Source organism: Odocoileus virginianus, chromosome 15 (assembly GCF_023699985.2).
Source record: "Odocoileus virginianus isolate 20LAN1187 ecotype Illinois chromosome 15, Ovbor_1.2, whole genome shotgun sequence".
Classification (NCBI taxonomy): domain Eukaryota; kingdom Metazoa; phylum Chordata; class Mammalia; order Artiodactyla; family Cervidae; genus Odocoileus; species Odocoileus virginianus.
Window position 1 is genome coordinate 38202945 of NC_069688.1, and position 23054 is coordinate 38225998.

The 23054-nt window shown below is 33.6% G+C and overlaps 1 protein-coding gene across 5 annotated transcripts in view; it reads left to right on the forward strand.

Annotated features, from left to right (window-relative positions):
- Positions 1 to 23054, forward strand: part of CSMD3 (CUB and Sushi multiple domains 3) — a 1331483-nt gene that overhangs the window by 1014947 nt on the left and 293482 nt on the right. For all 5 annotated transcript variants that reach the window (XM_070477231.1, XM_070477232.1, XM_070477233.1 and 2 more), the window contains one exon: positions 16038 to 16229. In XM_070477231.1, coding sequence (XP_070333332.1) covers positions 16038 to 16229 — 192 coding nt within the window. The remainder of the gene's footprint in view (positions 1 to 16037; positions 16230 to 23054) is intronic.

Sequence of the window (23054 nt, forward strand, 5' to 3'; positions counted from 1 at the left end):
ATGTGTTTGTTATTTATTTTATGGGGTATTTTAACAATAATTTATTTTATCATAGAAATATTGTTTTATTATTTTACAATAAATGTTTATGGTAGTTGTGGCCTTATTTAAACTCCACATTTAAGGAGAAAGTGTATACTGAATATTCATTTCTTAAGAAAGCTAATTACACCATGACCCATGACGTACAAAAGAAAGATCACCTGAAGGTTGCAGTGATAAGAGGCCAAGCCGAGATTAAGAAGGAGGTCAGACAAACTTATTATTGCAAAAGTTGAAACTGAGCTCAAAACGATAGCGGGAAGGGATCTAGAAGAATATTTTGTTTTTTATAATTTGTGAATCAAAGCATCTTAGTACATCCAGAAACACATTTTAAACAAGCCAGGAATCCCACATGATCCCACTTCAATAAAACATATTTAGGTAAGTTGTAAAAATAATTTTAGCTGGTAAATTATGTGTGGATTGGTTATTTTCATGTACAATCAAGTAATTAGTAGAATACAGAATTAAGTGAAACTTTCTTGGCTCCTGTGTTATATTAACATTTTGGGGTGGGGCTCATTTTATATTTTAAAATATGAAACATAATTAAATGGTGATTGGGAGTCATAATACACTGACAAAATCTGTCATTTTAAATTACCTGATGTATTAAATAAGGTAGTTGATTTTTTTAAAGTATCTAACTACTACAGGCATGTTCTTTTTGTTTGAATGTTTCCTAAAAAAAAAATTGATTGTTTGAATTGTTTCCTAAATAAAATTTCTCCCTGGTTTTAGATTTATCCTGGGGTCTCTGATATCATTGGTATTAATAGACCAATTTTTCCTAATAACTTGTTAACCTCATGGAAAAGATGGGATATTTTGATTGAGAATTTAATATATATGATATTAAAACATGTGATTCAGACCTAATAGTATATTAATATTTTAAGATGCTGATCTTTGGTATTTTTATTTTAGGAGCAAATTGTCTACAAATTTTAATATGATAAGCTGTTGAAATACCTATTTGGCTTAACTCTATGGTTCTTAAACTTTTATTATCTACATACTAAGGATTTTGTAAAACTTGCTCAAAATGTCTGCTAATCATCATGCTTTTTAAATTTTAATGTGCTAATCATCAAAAAACCCAATAACTTCTCAGTTAAAACTGAAAGAAAATTAATGTTGAAAATACAACTTGCACACAATATATGTTAACATATGTGGTTATCATAGTGATGTCATTAACCATGTGAAAACTATAAGATATAAATCTGTTTAAAAAAAAAACATCATTTTTTATCTAGAACAAATGAAGACTCTACTGAACTAATTTCATCACTTTAGTTCTAAATTCTCTCTGCATATATGGAAAGTGTTACCATGCCAGCTTCCTTAGCAGAAGAACTTCTCAAATAACAATTTTAAATTTATTGAGACTTTTTTTTTATGGTCTAGCATATGTGTTTCTGGGCTTCCCTGGTAGCTCATCTGGTAAAGTATCCACCTGCAAGCCAGGAGACCCTGGTTTGATTCCTGGGTCGGGAAGATCGCCTGGAGAAGGGATGTGCTTCCCACTCCGGTATTCTTGGGCTTCCCTGGTGGCTCAGATATTAAAGAGCTGCCTGCAGTGAGGGAGATCTAGGTTCAGTCCCGGGATTGGGAAGACCACATGGAGGAGGACATGGCAACTCACTCCTGTATTCTTGCCTGAAGAATCCCCATGGACTGAGGAGCCTGGTGGACTACAGTCTATGGGTCACAAAGAACCATGTGCATTTGAAAAGATAAGAATGTACACTTGCCATTATTTGGAATTAAATACCAATGAGATACAGTTGGTTGATAACACTATGCCTGAAGTGTTCTATATTATTATTGATATTTGTCTACTTCTTTTTTAATATACTAATGAAAAAGCAGTGTTTAAACACCCAACTGCAATTGTGTATTTGCCTATTTATTCTTTCTATCTTATCATGTCATATCATGTCTGTGTATTATGAATATCTGTTGTTAGGTGTGTACATTTGAGGTGCTATGCCTTCTTAATAATTTGACTCATTACAATGAAATAGCTTTCTTTTTCTCTGGCAGTTTTCCTTGTCTTGAAGTTTTCATTGCTTGATACGAATATCTTATATCAATAATTAGTGTTTGCATTTTATTTTATTTAGCATCCACTTAACTTGTCAGTGTCTTTGTATTTACAGTACATTTCCAGTTTAAATAGAACATGATTGGGATAGCACTTTTGAGTCCTCTTTTTAATACATTCTGAAGATTTCTACCTTTTAATTATAGTCTTTAAATCATTAGATCATTCACACATAATTTAATCATTATGGTTGAGTTTGTCTACCATATTGATAATCAGTTTTTATTGGACCCACCTGTGCATTTCCACCATCATTTTCCCCCTCTGTTGAATTATTAGTTAAACAGTTTGGAGGTGGGGGTGTACTTGCTCTAATATTAATAGCATACATTTTTTTTTTATTAGTTGGAGGCTAATTATTACAATATTGTAGTGGTTTTTGTCATACATTGACATGAATCAGCCATGGATATACATGTATTCCCCATCCCGATTCCCTCTCCACCTGATCCCTCTGGGTCTTCCCAGTGCACCAGGTCCGAGCACTTGTCTCATGCAATGTTCATCGCAGCACTGTTTATCATAGCCAGGACATGGAAGCAACCTAGATGCCCATCAGCAGATGAATGGATAAGGAAGCTGTGGTACATATACACCATGGAATATTACTCAGCCATTAAAAAGAATTCATTTGAATCAGTTCTAATGAGATGGATGAAACTGGAGCCCATTATACAGAGCGAAGTAAGCCAGAAAGATAAAGACCATTACAGTATACTAACACATATATACGGAATTTAGAAAGATGGTAACAATAACCCTATATGCAAAACAGAAAAAGAGACACAGATGTATAGAACATACTTTTTTTTAATCAAAATCTACTATCAAATTCTATTACACAGCCTCACATATAATGTAAGAACCTTACAATGATGTACTTCCAGGTCTCTCTTCTTTCCTTTGGGCAATTGTTTTCACTTATCTTAGTTCTATTTATGTTAACAGCACATAACTTTTTTTTAACTTTTAAGCAAAAAATTATCTTTTAAATATTTTTTAAAATGAGGCAAAGGGCATATATTAAAATTATAGTATTAAGGATAAACTATTTGTTTTGTGATAATAGTACAAATATAAATTTTGGTGACATGCAATTTCATGACAAAAACAAAGCTCTTATTAAGAAAAAGATTTGAATTGGTTGTGGAATACATATGATTCATAACTGCAACCAAGTAAATTCTGTCAAAATAAAACTATCATTAAAATTTGCAAATATTTACAAATATTTTTATGTACAGCAAAATAATTGAATAACCTTTTCAATATGTATGGCAAAGAAATACTGATTCAAAATAAATATATAAACTTTAGTATATCAGTACTAGTTTCTGCTTTTGCTGCTCATTGTCATTCAGACTTAGGAACATTTGTATCTGAAGCACTGTTTTTCATACACAACCAAAAGTGAAATATTTCAAAAAATCATAATTTAAGACAATTTGGTAAGTTTTATATTGTGAATTTTTTTTATCAAAGAAAGGTGTCCAAAAAGAAGTAAAGATTTAATATCTGTGAAAATACTTAAGCTGAAATATTTATACATTGTTTTATGAAATAAAGTCAAATTGAAACTTTCCTCTATTTCAAAGAATTAGCTCTATGCTTACTGGATACCTCAATACCTATAAAGAGAAACCTTTTTCAGTTAAAAATATTATAGTCTGTGGAGACATTTGTTGACATACCAACAATTTAAAATATATTGGAAATAGCTTTAACAATACCAATAAAAATGAGAATATATTGAAAACTATATACTTAAGAAAAAAAAGTAAAATGGCATTGGTGGTGGTGGTGGTTTAGTTACTTAGTCATGCCCAACTCTTTGCAACTTCATGGACTATAGCCCACCAGGCTCCTCTGTCCATGGAATTTTCCAAGCAAGAATACTGGAATGGGTTGAGTAAAATGACATTAAATATGTCTTAAAAATCATTTAAAGAATGTACACATGTACCACAAATGATTATTTTGCTTCTCTTATTTTTAATGTTTAATTAATTCATTTTAAGAGGATGTTTTCGTGTGCATAGATATATGGCATTTTAACTTTTTAGAAATTATTTTGAGTAATTTTTGTATAGATAACTATTTTGAAAAGTTCATCTATGTAAAATTGTGTCAATACATATTTTAATTATATAATTTAAATCACTTTTAGTTTTTTATTTCATGCCCACAATTTTTCACTTTGTATGACAAATGTTACCTGATTTTAATAAACATTTTTTTATATTAAAACATATACATATCTGCTATCCCTCTTAGATTATGTTCCTTTGATGGATAAGATGTTACCCTATTAATACTTATATAACCAGAACTTGGCATTACATCTGGTAGTAAATATTAAATGAATCTGACTGTGTTGGAATTTTTTGTAATGTAAAATTAAAAACACACTGGTATTATGTGTTATCAGTAGGGACTATAAAAAATATTTGTATGTTTCTTTATCTGTTTTTTTGCTAATTAATTCTGTTAATCTCCAAATATTGAAATTTAATTTCAAATTAGACTTTTATATAATCCTTTGTAAAGAAACCGCCTGCAATGCAGGAAACCCCAGTTTGATTCCTGGGTCGGGAAGATCCCCTGTGCAGGCCGTGGCAACCTACTACAGTATTCTTGCCTGGAGAATCTCCATGGACTTAGGAGCCTGGCGGGCTACAGTCCATGTATCACAAAGAGTTGGACACAACTGAGTACTAAGCACAGCACATAATCTTTTATAATCTCGGATATAAAGTCATTTCCTGTAAGGTACCTTTGAAAATCTTCAGTAAGTTACAGTAAGTACCTTACAGTAAGATACTAGGTACCTAGTAAGGTACCTAGGTACCTTTGACAGTCTTCAATCTGACATGACTTTTGATTTAAAAAACATTATACCAGTGATTTTATCCTCACTTTGTCCACATATTAGAACACAAGAATCGATGGTGGTATGGAGGTGTTATTGTTCAGTTGCTAAGTCGTGTCTGAGTCTTTGCAACCTCGTGGACTGCAGCACTCCAGGCCTCCCTGTTCCTATCTCCTGAAGTTTGCCCATTTTCATGTCCATTGAATTGGTGGTGCTATCCAACCATCTGATCATTTTCTGCCCTCTTGTCCTTTTGCCTTCAATCTTTCCCAGCATCAGGGTCTTTTCCAATGAGTCAGTTGTTGGCATCAGGTGGCCAAAGTATTGGAGATTCAGCTTCAACATCAGTCCTTCCAGTGAATATTCAGGGTCATCTTATTAAAATGCATCTCCAATACCAAGCATACTTGGCTTCTAGTGGGTTTACAATAATTATGTGGTGAATAAATGAGTAAATATGTATTTTTTTTACAGTATGTTTATACAAAGTACTTGAAAGTATACTACAACACTAGCTTTGAGGTTTCTTTTGCATCCCATGCATGGAATATCTCTGTCATCTTGTCATCTACTATAACCTTATTTGCCATATCATTAGGTGTTTCCGAAACATAATGAAATTCTAAATATAGCCACATTGCTGAGTAGCTGGCAGAGTGTAGGCCTAATAATGATGTTGAACATTCTTTATAAAATTGGTGGATCTCATACAAATCAAGGACTCAATCAAGGGCAGAAATCTCCAGGGTGAAATCAACCTCTAGTTTACCATCTGCATGTCAAATATTTTCTGATTGATTTGATTCTGAATGAGATTCCTTCCAGGTTAAATATTCCTATTACTCAACTTGATTTCCTTATTGATAGTGAAGTGGAGAATATAGTGTCATTTCTTAGTCAATACAAAAGTATAAGGCAATAAAACTGAAGAGGACAGTATAAGGCCTTGTGAATACCAAATTTGGACCATGACCTTGCTGAAGTTTCTTGACATATTGCAGCAAAATATACAACTACTTCTTAGAGTACACAGTGAATAGTAAAATCTACTGGTCTTTATCTTAGAATTGACATTTTCATATCATATAATTTTCAATTATGCAATGTAATTGTTAGAATAATACTTTAAGATTTTTTCTAATACTAAATCAGTCAGGTAAATTATTACTAAGTCAGTTTTACTGACAAGGCAGACAAAATTCAGGGAACTAAGGCAGTCTGATCAGTGACTCTTTCTTCAGTTCAGTGCAGTTGCTCAGTCGTGTCCGACTCCTTGTGACCCCATGAATCGCAGCACACCAGGCCTCCCTGTCCATCACCAACTCCAGAAGTTTACTCAAACTCATGCCTATCGAGCCGGTGATGCCATCCAGCCATCTCATTCTCTTTCGTCCCCTTCTCCTCCTGCCCCCAATCCCTCCCAGCATCAGGGTCTTTTCCAATGAGTCAACTCTTCGCATGAGGTGGCCAAAGTATTGGAGTTTCAGCTTCAGCATCAGTCCTTCCAATGAGCACCCAGGACTGATCTCCTTTAGAATGGACTGCTTGGATCTCTTTGCAGTCCAAGGAACTCTCAAGAGTCTTCTCCAACACCACAGTTCAGAAGTATCAACTTTTCGGCGTTCAGCTTTCCTCACAGTCCAACTCTCACATCCATACATGGCCACTGGAAAAACCATAGCCTTGACCAGATGGACCTTTGTTGGCAAAGTAATGTCTCTGCTTTTTAATATGCTATCTAGGTTGGTCATAACTTTCCTTCCAAGGAGTGAGTGTCTTTTTTTTTTTCCATTTATTTTTATTATTTGGAGGCTAATTACTTTACATCAAGTGAGTGAGTGTCTTTTAATTTAATGGCTGCAATCACCATCTGCAGTGATTTTGGAGCCCAAAAAAATAGTCTGACACTGTTTTCACTGTTTCCCCATCTATTTCCCATGAAGTGATGGGACCAGATGCCAGGATCTTAGTTTTCTGAATGTTGAGCTTTAAGCCAACTTTTTCACTCTCCTCTTTCACTTTCATCAAGAGTCTTTTTAGTTCCTCTTCACTCTCTGCCATAAGGGTGGTGTCATCTGTATATCTGAGGTTATTGATATTTCTCCTGGCAATCTTGATTCCAGCTTGTACTTATTCAGGCCCAGCTTTCTCATGATGTACTCTGCATATAAGTTAAATAAGTAAGATGACAATATACAGCCTTGTCATACTTCTTTTCCTATTTTGAACCAGTCTGTTGTTCCATGTCCAGTTCTAACTGTTGCTTCCTGACCTGCATACAGATTTCTCAAGAGGCAGGTCAGGTGGTCTGGTCTTCCCATCTCTTTCAGAATTTTCCACAGTTTATTGTGATCTACACAGTCCAAGGCTTTGGCATAGTCAATAAAGCAGTAATAGATGTTTTTCTGAAGCTCTCTTGCTTTTACGATGATCTAGCAGATGTTGGCAATTTGATCTCTGGTTCCTCTGCCTTTTCTAAAATCAGCTTGAACATCTGGAAGTTCTCGGTTCACATATTGCTAAAGCCTTGCTTGGAGAATTTTGAGCATTACTTTACTAGCGTGTGAAATGAGTGCAATTGTGTGGTAGTTTGACCATTCTTTGGGATTGCCTTTCTAGGGCTTGGAATGAAAACTGACCTTTTCCCATCCTGTGGCCACTGCTGAGTTTTCCAAATTTGCTGGCATATTGAATGCAGCACTTTCACAGCGTCATCTTTCAGTCCCTTTCTTACTACAGTATAATTCTTCTGCTTTTGATAGTATTATTTATCCAATTGTATCAAATCTGAGGCTTTCCAAAAGTTCTTGAGATTAACAAATTTATACCAAAAAATCAGCTTTCTGAACAGAAAGGACATGCAAGAACTTCTAAGTGATTTTAGTGTATTTTTTCTTTGTTGTACAAAGCAATGCCATAAGAAAACTGGAGTATTAATTAGCCCAGGGTAACCAAGATGGTAATTCAAACGTTTTCTCCGAATTATCATCCATAATATATTTGAAACATGTGCATGTGTTAGTTAGGACCATTTTAGGTGAAATGCACATTTCTAATTAAATTAGATGAAAACAAACGTAAAATGAAAAGTCAGAAGTATATTCGCAGTACTGATGAGTTATAAAAATGGAGATAACAGTCATTTTCTGTACTATTTAGTGCTATCTATATTGTTCTAAAAATGGCCTCAGGTTATCCAGATAGAGGAACACAAATTAAAATGTAATATAAATGTTGTTACTGCACTTGGGGTAAATGTTTCCCAGTGTGAAGTGAATCCTAAATTATAAATAAAGCTTAAGCATACATTGAAGTAACTATAGTTTCGTTCATTCATTCATTCATTTCACACATATTTACTTGATGAACTATTTTTAACTCTTATGCAAGATTCTCTTCAATGTCTTATATATGAGGACTGTTTATCCATAGGGTGTAGCAAAGCTTGATTTGATAAGGTTCCCTGTTGCTTAACAATAAATGCATTTAACTCTTTCAGTGGATTTAGACTATTGGTAAAGACTGAAAACATTGTAAAAACAATTCCTAAGTAATACTAATATAAACTTTCCTCACTTGAATATAAATTCTTTTTTTAATTACATACAAAAACATATATATATATAATTAGCATAAATGAATATGGCTGATAAAATTGGAGACAGTTGTATAGATATCTCCCTCAGGACAGATGTTTAATAAATGTTCTACTAAAGAAAGGAAGGGAACAAGAAAACAATTGAAAGAGGATGGGAATGTAATGAAGAGTTTGTTTATTTAAGATGGAAGTTATAAGTCACATTTGTATGTTACTGGTTGTGACTCAGTACAGAAGGAAAACTTAGTGAATTAGAAGAGATGAAAAATATTTAGGAATGAAGCCTTTGCAGCACAAGAACTAGGTTTAGCCTTACACAGAGCAAGGACATCTTCTTCATTGCGACAGGAGAGGAAGCAGAGAATGTGAGTACAGATGCCAGAGACTCAGTGAGGGTGTTCCTACTTTACTGCTTCTATTCTCTTAAAGAACTGTAAGGAAAGAGTTCTGAAAAAAAAAAAGAGAGAGAGAGAGCAGGAAGAAGAGAGAGAATGAGGAAAACATCTGGAGGGAGATGTCCTTGTTACTGTAATCACTTAATACCATTTGGCACATACGTGGCTAAATTTGGCATTCTGTGTGATGTACTGTTGCTTCAGTTGTGTCGAACTCTTTGTGACCCCATGGATCGTAGCCTACCAGACTCCTCGGTCCATAGCATTCTCCAGGCAAGAATACTGGAGTGGGTTGCTGTGTCCTCCTCCAGGGGATCTTCCAGATCCAGGGACTGAACCCACATCTCTTACTCTTATGTCTGCTGCATTGGCAGGCAGGCAGATTCAGTGCTACCCGTGAAGCCCAAATTCAGCATATATCAGGTTAAATTTTATTTTTATTACTTCTAACAATACCTACAAAATAACCCTGAGTCTTTCTTTTTTGTTTCCCTTTATAGTGAAGTATCAGGAACAAGAAATGGGTTATAAACTGCTTTTGCCTTTCTGTTTTGAACTAGTTCTAACTTTTTTGGCCCAGTTCTTTCATTAAGAAACAACTGTCAAAGTTCCATTAGCCAGGCATGCCTTTTTATTGTTTTATCTGGTAATGTGGTAGATTTGTAATGAGACGGTATACTCTAATACTTCGGAGCCCTGCTGTTTCTTGAGTTCAAATTCCACATCTGCTAAGAATAAGCACATAATATGATAGGAAGCTTGTATTACTCATTTAGGATAGGGATGATAATACTTCATAAGGATTTGTGTTTTAGTCTGAGTATATAAATTTAGCTTCTAGTAAAGTGTTTTGTACAATATGTGCTCTCAATAGAGACAATAATCATAATCATTATTGTTTTATTGGTATTGATTCTAATTGTCATTCATGTTGCATATAATTGTTCCACATATATCTCTTTCTTAGATAAACAGACTTTTTTTCAGTTTGACACAATGTATACCAATGGATTTCTGTGAATAAGACTGCATTGTTAATATCTGTGCAATTTAAGTAAGAAATTAATATATTTAAAGTTAAATGTTATTAAATATGTAGGTTTTTTTATTTCTCCTATCGGGATGATAGGCACAAAAGGTAGTTTTTCTTCTGATTTTACAGTGACATTTAAGGAGTAATAATGAGGAGATGGCTAGATGGCATCACCAACTCGATGGTCATGAGCTTGGGTAAACTCTGGGAGTTGGTGATGGACAGGGAGGCCTGGCGAGCTGCGATTCATGGGGTTGCAAAGAGTGGGGCACAACTGAGCAACTGAACTGAACATATTTTAGAAATTTCCATTGAAGTCATGATTTCACTTGTGCTCCATACTATGATTCACAGTCTCAGTACTTTTTATTACAAAGGTTCTATCATTTTTACTTAAGAAATGTCCCTTGGTTATGGTCTCATGTGTGCATAGGGCACTTTGTCCTCTTTAAACAGCTATATGATAGAGAGCAGGGCTATCATTTTTAAGCCTTAATTTTCTCATTGGAAAAATGTGGATAATAATAGTGTCCAGACTTCTTGTGAATCCAATGAGAAACAGCTCATAGTACAAGTGTTTAAAAGATAGCAAGTGTCCAATAAATATTACATATTGCTTTACTAATCACATTCTCTTCTATTTATATACCTTTTCCCTGTGACTATTATAGTTTCTATTGAATAATCAACTGGTCTAAGAGCTCTGAAACACTTGATAATTCCTATTCTTTACTAACCAAAATATAAATGCCCATTCCTTTTGGGGGGAAAGATAAAGAAAGGAAGTTATTTTTCATTGTCAATTTCATTAGGTTTTGAAAGTTACATCCAAGCTTTATTTGGATAGGATAGCATTTAAGCCTATTATATGCATTTTCTACAATGTTCCTTTCTTTATATCATTACAGATGAGGCAAGATTGTTAAGACCTTTTATCTCTGTTAGAATTTGTGCTTACCTTACATATTTTTATTAAGAAAAATCAAGAATGTCATACTTAAACCTAATAGAAAAAAATGCAGATATTCGTTTCAGCAATCAAATTTGAAGTAATTTGAACTAAAGAATTTAGGAAAATAAGTAGAAATTATCTATGTTAATAATTTGGTGGCAAATACATTATTTCTAATGTGTAGCTTTTTAGATTTTATATATATAAAATAGTTGATAAATTAAAATAATAACAAAAAACATCCTGTGTTTTATATATATATATATATATATATATATATATATATGTATATATAAGACAGCAAAAATAAAAGCAAATGAGAATTATTTATCATGGGAATTGTATGTTCCATAAAATTAAACAATAAATGTCAAATAATGATTCTTAACCTATTTTTACACGTTCCTAATACTATTTTCTAATATTATATAATTGCTTTTAAATCATGCTAATTTTGTGAGATTATTTCAGTCCATGGCGTTTTAAATGGTTATTTATTTTCTTCAATGGCTATAGCTTTTGTTTTAATACATAAAACAAAAATGATTGATGCCAAAATAAATGTTATTTTGCCTACCCACAAACACAGTGAATAGCCAGTATAGAGATTAAACTTTGAATAAGTAAAAAAATAGACAATAGCATTCACAGCAAGTCATTGTTTCTATGTATATTTAACTAATTGCCTTTAGAACTCAAGTAATTCCAAGAAGAAAAATATTTGGTCTTTTACTAAACCCTGTCGTTCTCTATTTTGTTTTAAAATCTTACTCCTAATTTATTAATTAAGAGAAAAGATATGGTACAGTTTTACCACCTCTCTTCCTTCAAGTCAACCAGCCCCAAAGGCAAATGAATATTTTTACATATATTAGCTGTCATATTGAGGCCTTCAGATTTTAGTTACCAGGTTCCAATTTAAATCCTGAAGCATAGTAAATCGGATGATAGGGCCCAAACATCTTTTTTCTCTCAAATTCTGGTAAGCCACAGTTATACTAACTGCTTTCATTTCAGTATTTGTGTAACATTGCTGTATGTACATTTTTACTTTTGAGAATGCTCATACTAAGCTTCAAGTTTTTTGCAGATGCAAGAGTCCAGCACATAGGAAGCCTCAATAACGATAAAAGCAACAACAAAATAAATTGTTTTCATTACCTTTTATATCGTTCTTCTCTTCAGTTTGATAGCTGTAGCATATTTTACATTTATATCACTCCTTTCCAATGAAAACTTGCTAAGTGTAAATCTTTGTAGAACATCCCAATCCACTTTTATTGTGTTTTATTTTGTATATTGTATATTTTATTGTATTTTATATTGTAAAGCCAATTCATAGATCAGTTTTAGTGTTAGTGGAAACCATCCCAGAGCAATTCAAGAAAAACTTAATAACTGAGTTTATCCCAAAAATTTACCAAAAAAGTGTCTATCAATATTAAAAGATTGTAATTGCAAGACACTGTAATGCCTGATGGGTGTTCTGCTAAGGAACACTGATAGGTATTAGAGAACAGATCCACTTGGAAATTGGAACCATGCCCCTGCCCCGCTTCCCTCCATATTCTCCCATATGAGTTTGATTTTTATTCTATTATCAACTAAAAATAACTCAAAAGATCATTTGAATATTTTAAGATAGACACGTTTATGCACACTATAGCATTTCTGTTTATGGATGTACTCTCTGTATTTTTAATAATTTCTTAATGAGGTTTATTATATTTAACCGAGAAAGAAATTGTACCTTGAGGACAGTTAACAGTTAGAAGAGGACATTCTCCTGTATTATTTAAAAATTTGACTTCTGAAACCAGACTAACTGGGGTGTAAACCTTGGTTCTGCACTCTAATTTCTGTAATATTTAAAAAGTTACTTAATCTTCCTAAACTTTAGTTTTTGCACCTCTAAAATATTTAAGAACAATAATGGCACTTGACTGATTGGGTTGTTAGTAGAATGAAATGAATTATACATGTTAAGTCCTTGTCCTTGGCCATTGTTCAGAAATGCTAGTTATCAGTACAATGAAGCAAAACTGTAAGATTGCTGATGATGTATATAATGATACATGGTTTTAATTTAAGTGATAGGTAAAATGACATTTGTAGTCTACATTTTGTAACCTTTTTAAAAAGTAACCCTTTAAAAAGTAACCCTTTAAAAATAACTTTCACTCTTTCCAAGGTATATTAAACAATTTGTTCTATTCATTTTTTGTGTGTTATATATGTGTGTATGTATACATATATGTGTGTGATTATGTGTGTGTGCATGTATATATATATATATATATATATATATATATATATATATGAAATCACTTTTTTGTCATTTCAGCTTTTATGCATACCACAAATATTAGAGTTTTTGTTATTTTTTAAATTGATATAGTCCCCTTGATCCCAAATGACTTGGAGAGTCAAAACATTACAATATTTATGTGAGATCCTCTCATTTCTTTGTTGTGTATGTATGTGTATTAAGCAGATGAGCTACAAAAAGAATGCCTGGTGGATTAAAACAGATTGATTGGTATATTGATGAAACTATGTATCTATGTATGTATGTATCTATCTATCTATAGCTACCTACCTACCTGTGTGCCTGGTTATTAACCTCCTAGGGATGTATGCAACAGAATCTGTTCATAGGGGCCACTACTACACAGTTTGAACAATTCAAAGTCCGTTCACTTTGGTGTCTGCTTATTTCCCCTTTGTATTCCTAGCACCCAACACACCTCGAATATATTAAGTTAGTGAATAAATGAATGAATACTAGTTATGTGTCTGTAATCCAGCAATTTTTGTACTTTAATATGTAGTTTAAAAAATAATGTATACAAGTACTGAACCTACATTTATGAATATAGTTTAATAATAGCTTAAATGAAAAAGTTAATTGTTTGTCTTGATATTTAATTATCATTTGCTTTAGAGTATATCTGCTTTGTAGTAATTCAAAATAATTAAGCTGTTCCTATTCCATTAACCTGTATGATGTAGTTAATTATATTATTAAATGTGCCATATATTGTATATATTAATAAAAGAACAGTTGTTTTCCTGTAGTACCATACTACTCTCCTCTAATGATTTTTTAAACTAAAATTTAGATAATTTTAGATTTCTATACAGTTGTCAGAAATAATAGAGATCTGTATATCCTTTACCCAATTCCCTCCAATGGCACTTTCTTGTATAACTATAGCACAATATCACAACCAGAAAATTGACATTGATACAATCCACAAACCTTATTCAGATTTCATTAATTTTACATATGCTCCTTTGTGGGTGTATGTTTATTTTGTTTATATAGTTTTATGTAGATTTGATCACCACCACCAGAAGCAAACCACAATGCAATTCCATCACAAAGATCCCTCTTTTGAGTGTTTTATAGTCATAGTCATCCCCTTCCATCTCCCCCCCTACAATGTTTGGTAACTAGTAATCTGTTTTCCTGCTTTGTAATTCTGTCACTTCAAGAATGTTACCTCAGTAGAGGCTATTGTATTTTTTTACTCATCATAATTGCTTTCAGATACACCTAAGATGTCCTATGTATCAGCATTCCTTTTTTATTGCTGAGCAATATTCCATGGTATGAATTGAGTTTAATGGTTCACCTGTTGAAGGACGTTAGGTTTGTTCTTAGTCTTTGCAGAAGAAGTGAAGTCACTCGGTGTCTGACTCTTTGCAGCCCCAGGGACACCAGGCTCCTCTGTCCATGCATGAGTACTGGAGTGGGTTGCCATTTCCTTCTCCAGGGAATCTTCCCGACCCAAGGATCGAACCCAGGTCTCCTGCATTGTAGACAGACGTTTTACCATTTGAGCCACCAGGGAAGTCCTCTTAGTCTTTAGTTCTGACAAAGAAAACTCCTGTGAACATCCATGTTCAAATTTTTATGTCAACACAGGTTGTCGTTTCACTGGAATAAATATGAAAGAGTACACTTACTGGGTCATGGTAAGCTTATATTTATTTTTTCAAGGAAGTGTCGTCTTTCCAGAGTGGCTGTACAATTTTACATTTCTACCAAAAGTGTATGTGTAATTCATTTTCTTTCTTTTTTTTTAAAGAATCTTCCCAGCATTTGGTGTTGCCATATTTTTTTTTTTAATTTTAGCTAATTTGATAGGTATCTCATTGTGGTTTTAATTTGCATTTCTTTAGTGGTTAATGATGCTGAACATCTTTTCATGTGCCATCTGATATCCCCTTTATTGAAATGTTTTTTGCCCATTTTGTAATTCGATTTTTTCTTCTTTTTTTTTTCCCTAGTTCTAAGAGTTCTTCATATATTCTAGATACTAGTACTTTGTGATATATAGGCCAAGCAAATATATTCTTCTAATTTGCAGCTGTCTCTTCATCCTCTTCACAATGTTTCTCACAGAGCATCAAAATAATGAATATTGAGTAGATTTATTATTTAGCTACTAAAATGTCATGTTACTACTTGAAGCAAGTTAACAAATAAATTATTTATGAAAAAACAATTTAAAAGTATTTATTATGCAGGTATTTAAAAATTAGCAATATTTTTTATCAAATTGAGGTTTTGTTGATTTACAATGTTATATTAATTTCAGATGTACAGCATAGATAATTTTTATATATTATATATGCAATATATGTGCATGCTCAATCATGTCCAATTCTTTGCGACCCTATGATCTGTAGCCCAACAGGCTCTTCTGCCCATGGGATTTTCCAGGCAAGAATAGTGGAGTGGGTAGCCATTTGCTCCTCCAAAGGATCTTACTGACCCAAGGATTGAACTCACAAGTCCGGCATTGCAGACGGATTCTTTACCTGCTGAGCCATCAGGGAATTATACCTCATTTAAAAAGCAACAAGGATATATTTGTATAGCACAGGGAATTACAACCCAGGCATTCTTAAGTTATTTTTTTTTAAGCATGTAGACATGTAGAAGCCTCTCAAATATGAGGTCTGGAACTTTGAAATTGATTTTGGTTGGCATCAAAACTAAACATTTGTTTCTGTCTGTTCACAGGTTCTGTTGCCACTGCGTGTCGTGACCCAGGGGTTCCTATGAATGGAACTCGAAATGGGGATGGACGAGAACCTGGAGACACTGTGGTTTTTCAGTGTGACCCAGGATATGAACTTCAAGGAGAGGAAAGAATAACCTGCATTCAGGTAGAAAATCGATACTTCTGGCAGCCCAGCCCACCAGTTTGTATAGGTATGAATTTAGAACAATTAAAATTTTATGCAAGTGTGAAATGATGGTTAAAAACTGGTTTCAGTGTTATTAAGAACATTATTCTGGAATAGGTTTTAGATCTCAGAGGTCTATGACCTTCCAAAAAATGCACAAAATTGTAAATCATTATTATTTTTCCCCTGAGGAGAGAGTGGGTCTATAATTTCATTATATTCCTAGTGGTTTTAACACTCTTCCAAAAAAGTTTAGAATCAAAGTTCTTGAAAAACCTTCATCTTGCCTTATCTGCTATGTTGTTGTTCATTGTTGTTCAGTCACTAAGTTGTGTCCAAATCTTTGTGACCCCGTGGACTACAGCACACCAGGCTTCCCTGTCTTTCACTATCTCCTGGAGTTTGCTTAAACTCATATCCATTGAGTCATTGATGCCATCCAACTATCTCATCCTCTGTCACCCTCTTATCCTCCTCCCCTCAGTCTTTCCAGAATCAGGATCTTTTCCAATGAGTAGACTCCTTGCATCAGGTGCCCAAAGTATGAGGCTGCCAAAGTATATATCATCTGCCAAACACATGTAGTTATCCAGTTATTTTAAAATCTACAAAACAGATTCAGATGCTGTATTTGAAATGGGTCATATTGATTTTGCCTCTCTAATGGTTATTTCTTCTAAGAAAGAAAGTTTTATCGGAATTTAAATTTGAGTTTTAGGCCTTTGACTTTTCCTTCAATCCATGTATTCCAGATCAGTTTTGATTTTGACGACTTAAGGATTTGCAACCATTTGGTTCATACTTCCAACTCTCTGTCTTTTATTTCCATGCCCTCTTCTTGAATCTCCAGATTAGACTCTTGAAAATCAAGACACACATTATTTCTTTACCAAGTGTGAGAAAAACCTTTGGATTAAAAATAGTGAGAAAATATGCTATATAATCTTACCAAAAAAGATCTCATCATTAAGGTTCTTACATTCACCTAATTCAATCTCAAACCTGTGGTTCTAGTATTATCTAGAATATATAATACATTTTGACCGAAGTTTGTCCTGTCTACTCAAAACTTTATGCATATCCTTTCCTTTGGTACACTGTAAGCAACTTGAGAGAAGATTCCATTTCTTGTTCATTGTATTTCTTCTAGCATGCAAATTTAGCACATTCAGGAGAGAAAGACTTATTTTTGTTCACTTATATCTAACTCATAAATACATTTTCACTAATTATTTCACAGTCACATGATAATAGGAAAAGAGTGTTTAGTACTTAAGCACTCAATTATTCAGATTTATTTCATTCATTTTATATTTCTTATGCATGAGATGGAAATTCAAATTCATTAGTGTGTCCTACACATTGTTATAGGCATTGATGATTTAGCATTAAAATAATATAGAAGAGTTCTCTGTTTTTGTGAACCTACTTCTAATAAAGTGAAAACTAAATAGTCTGAATTTTCATATCATATATTTTGCATTTTATAGTCTGGAATTAACAAAAAGTACTTACTATGGAAAATGAAACATATCTAAAGACTCAAACCAGCCAGGGTATGACTTCTAGGTATTTCTAGACTTCTGTAGAAAATGGGGCAGATGATAATGACAAAGCTTATTAAAGAGGCTGAAAAAAAAAAGCACAAAATAAGTGCATACCTTGAGCCAGTTCAGCTTTAGCCATATTTCCCTTTACAGTTTATTATTTCCATTTATACTTTATGTTGCTCACTATGTATATATCACTGAAAGATTCCAAATCATTAAACATGTTACTTTGCATTTTATTATAACTTCACTCATCAATCCAGACAAAAAAAATAAAAGGAAAAAATACTTTCAAAGGAAAGACTGAAACAGTGAAATTTTCATTTATTTGTTTACTACACAGATTACCTAAAAAATGCCAATTAAACCAAAAAGCTACATTCCAATTAATTGGAATCTGACTGAGCATCTTGTAAAGGGCATCTATGTAAAGAGAAAATGACACAGCTTCAGAAACTTACTTGGAACTTCTTGAGTTATTGTGATTTTTACACCTATTAAATGGCTGCTATTTATTAGAATTATCAGAAAGGCTATAGTATATCAAATGTTATGTTGAGAATTCTGAAATATTGAACAGCTTTACACTGAAATTCTAGAAAACACAAAAATATGAAGCATAAAAGACTAAATAGGCTGTTGTAAAATTCCATTTGTAGACAAGACTTTAGTCAGCAGGTAATAATTTTAGGAAAAACATGTTGAACACTAAATTTTTTTAAATGGAGCAGGTTTGGGGAATTTTTTAAAAGGATTTTTGTGCTGTGTATTATTTTTTTATAGGAAAAGATCACTTGAGGAGATGTTAGGCATTAGAGCTTCTCTGAAGAAAATAACCTAAGAAAAAGTCTGAAAAATTGCTAAGGCTGCAGAAAGCTTGATCTCTGAAACTGATAAGAAAGGAGTCCATGATTGGAAATACTATGCCAAAGATTAAACCCTCAACTTTTTAGAAACTTCATAAGTCTATGTGTCAGACCATGGTGCATGAAGCATTTTGCTTGTGTGTAGAAGTAGTCAGCCTTATAGCAAATACCAAACAAAAGGACAGTCATCTTTAAAAGAGTTAATAGAATTCATTCCAACAAAATTGACAGTGTGAAGATTACTTTGACATTACTTTGACAGAGAGAAAGTAGCCACACTCAATATGAAGGTAAATAACAAAAGCATTAGTGTGGGTGGGCTGCTGAAAAAGACAGTAGACACAAGTAAAACTGAATTGGGGAGAAAAATTAATAATATTGTAAAATCATTATCAATAGTTGCCCATGTAACTGTCTCACAGAAACTACACTCAGAACAAATCATTAATGTCAGAATTCCCTGGAACCTAAATAAAATTTTAAGTCATTAATGTATTTGATTTAAAGAGAATCTTATTTTTTGTGCTTTATGATTAGATACATAAAAATAAAAATGTATTTTCCAAATGTTATTTAAAGTTTTATTTATAGCAAAGTTTTATATTTAAAGCAAAGATAATTTTCTTTACTGTTGATTTGTTTGGAACTTATACAAATGTCAGATAATGTCTCTGCTTGTCTCAGTGGTTTTTACAGATTTTCAGAATCTATTGCAGCAATGAAATTTATCAGGAAAACCTCAACAAGTAATTTAAATAATTGAATCAAAATAATTTTAAAAGACTTTATGCCCAAATAGTAGTATAATCACAAAATATATTCAGTAAGATACTTAAAATATGTATACTGGATTTTCCTATATCCTATGTGATAAAGAATATACACTGTAAATGTAAATGTAGATGTATCATGTGCATAAAATTGCTAATGATAAAAGATCACTATTTCCTGTGAAAAATAAAACTGAAACAAACCAATAAACTTGCTACAACAGTCCCCCCAAATTACTAATAATACCACTTCCTTAGAACATGAAGGAAAACACAAAAACATTCTTGCCTTAATTCATACATATATGCATTTGCTGTTAGACATATTTTTATGATACTTTCCAAATTCACGTTTGATTTCAAAAGTTCCAAAGACAAAATATGCCATTATTTTTATCAAAGCATATAGCTACAAATTAGGTTGTCATTCAATCTAGTCATCATTAATCTTCATAAGAAATGCAAGGAGCCAGTAACAATTCAGCAAACATTTGTAGAATGTGTAGTGTATGCTAAATCTCACATAGAAAATAACATATAGGCAGTTTTTACCTTATGAATTAAAGATTAATGCAGACACCTGAAAGGAATATTTAAATAAAATATAGTAAGGAAAGTGATAGAGATAGGCAAAAGTTGCTATGGATACCAGGGTGTTCTGGAGAGAGCTGCCATAGAGCCCAGGCTGAAAATTTCTAGGAAAACTCCCTGGTGTGTGCTCAGTCACTCTGTCATTTCTGACTCTTTGTGACCCCACAGACTGTAGTGGCCAGGTGCCTCTGTTCATGGGAGTTTCCAGGCAAGAATACTGGAATGGATTGCCATTTCCTTCTCCAGGCCATCTTCTCGACACCCAGGGATGGAACCCACATCTTTTGAGTCTCCTGCATTGGCAGGAGGATTCTTAACCACTGCAAACTCCCTGGAGGCAGTGATGAATCTTGAGATATAAGAAAGAGTTACATAGATGTAGAAGGGAAACAGACATTTCAGGAAAAACAAATAGGAGGCATAAAGGCATGTTAATGCAAGGAACAACTAAATAATTATTTGAGTGTAAATTACGTGTCTAGATTGGTAGTTGATTCAAATGGAAAAGTTGCAAGGGTTAAGACATGAAAGCTGTACTGGAGTTGGGGCATTATCTTTTAGGCAATGTGAAGTAACAGCAGACTTTTATGCATGGGTATAATCTGACTGGGCTTCCCCAGTGGCTTAGGAGTAAAGAATCCATCTGCAGTGCAGGAGACCCAGGTTCACTCCCTTGGTGGAGAAGATCCCCTGGAAGAGGGCATGGCAACCCACTCCAGTATTCTTGCCTGGAAAACCCCATGGATAGAGGATCCTGGCAGGCTATAGCCCATAGGGTCGCAAAGACTCAGACACAACTGAAGAGACTGAGCACATAATATGATTAGATATTTTTACTGGGAAGATGAATTGGAGGAAATAGATTATACTGTGTGTGTCCTCAATCACTTAGTCATGGCCGACTATGCTAGATTATACTAGAGGCATGAAAAACAAACCAAAAAAAAAAAAAAAAGCAATAATTCTGGAGGCATTTAAGAGTCAGATCTAAAAATGTGGTATTAGAGGAGAAAAGATAGAAAATATCTATGTGTGGATGGATAATGAAGTGAAGTGAAGTCGCTCAGTTGTGTCTGACTCTTTGCGACCCCATGGTCTGTAGCCTACCAGGATCCTCAGTCCATGGGATTTTCCAGGCAGGAATACTGGAGTGGGTTGCCATTTCCTTCTCCAGGGGATCTTCCCAAACCAGGGATTGAACCCGGGTGTCCCGCGTTGTAGGCAGACACTTTACCATCTGAGCTACCAGGGAAGCCCATGATCAAACAATCTAGGAATATAGGAGAAATTTGAGTTAAGGTTTGGGTATATTGGATATTCTGTGTTTGATGTAGCCATAGGATATCAGGTAGAGATAATCAGTAAGCACTTGGGGATATGGTTTAGAATTAAGCAGGGAAATCTGCTGGAGATGATAGGAAAAAGGAGTTATCAGTATATAAGTGGAAGATAAGGTAACAATTTGGATATAGTCGACAGGAAGAATGTAATAGAATATAAATTAGAGATGATTATGGAAGTAATTCAGGAAAATACCAAAATTATAAGATGAAGTGAAAGAGGTGCTTGCCAATAAAACTGAGGTCTGTACAAAGACATCAAAAGAGAAAAGTGAAATTCCAAAAGGAGAGTGAATTTAAGGTGAAAGTCAGCAGTTAAGGATGATTACAGATAGGAAGAGAAAGATACAGGCAGAACTTGCATCTTTATTAGTCAGTACAGAAGTCATCCAAGGGTGAGCTAGGAGGGTCTGTGTTGGAGGCAAGGGGGCTGGGAGAAGCATCAATGGCTGGAGAGAGAGTGAGAAGTGGGGAGGAACAAATGAAGACATCGCAAATCCCTAAGCAATTAAAAGATTGTTGTCTCTCTATAACTTAAAATGAAAAAAATCTATGCCTGACCTGTTTTCTCAGGATAAATACTTTGGTGCTTTTCTTTGAGAAATAAGAAACCATATATATTTTTTTCCAATGTGACATTCTTTGCTAATTATGTTAGTCTGCCTGTAGGTATATATAGTACATGTTTGATTAAAGAGAATGAGATTAGACTTTTTCAGAAGCCTCAGTTGTAAAATAAAAATAAATAAATTCAAAATAATTAAGGAGATAATTTTATTAAAAATGAATTATTGTAGAATTTTACTGTTGTAATGATAGCAATAACAAATGTGTTGTAAGTCCATTGTAATTCAAAAGTAAACAAACTCATAGAAAAAGTGATCAGATTTGTGGTTACCAGAGTCAGGGAGTGGGGAAAGCTACCTGTATGAAGATGGTTAAAAAGTACAAGATATTTAGCTATCCAGTTAGTGAGTACTAGTGATATAATGTACAATATGATATGAAACACAACTGTATCTTATATGGATATATAACAGTTGTTAGAGTGAATCTTAAAATTCTCATCACAAGAATTTTAATTTTTGTCTTTAATTTTGTATCTCTATGATAAGACATATGTTCACTCAGTTCATTGTGGTGATCATTTAAAAGCTAAAAAGGGTTATTACAGGATGGGGGCAGGGGCAGACTACTATGATAGGAAAACGTGACAGTAACATCTTCAAGCATCTGAAGAATTAGGAAAAAGGGGTTTTTCTCTTATAGAAAAGAGTACACAAGGTGAAAAAGAGCAAGGTGTGGGGAAGTGAGTTGAAAGGGTAGCCCAGAATGTTGTTCTCTGGGTCCAGCCTGTACTTAGGTTGTGTGCCGGCTCAAGGCTGAGGCAGAACCACAGTTCAAGAACCTAGATAAAGGAGAGAAACTTGAGCAAAGTTTGTTTGCATGCAGTTTATTGTGATTTATCTGTGAGTACAAGCAATTCAACTAATCATTTGAGTCAAGGAAAGGGAGTTTACAAGCTCTGTGCCTGGTTTTGTCACAGAAAACTGAGGGGGCTTATTTAGGTTTTATCTAGGATAAGTGAGCCTTATCTAGTTAGATGGTAAAGAGGGTTATTAACTGAGAGCCCATATAACCAAACACACAAGGATGAGGGGATTTCTTAACCATTAGGTAAAATTAAACATTTTCAGTTGGGAAAAAAAAAAAAAAGTGAAAGGAAATAGGTT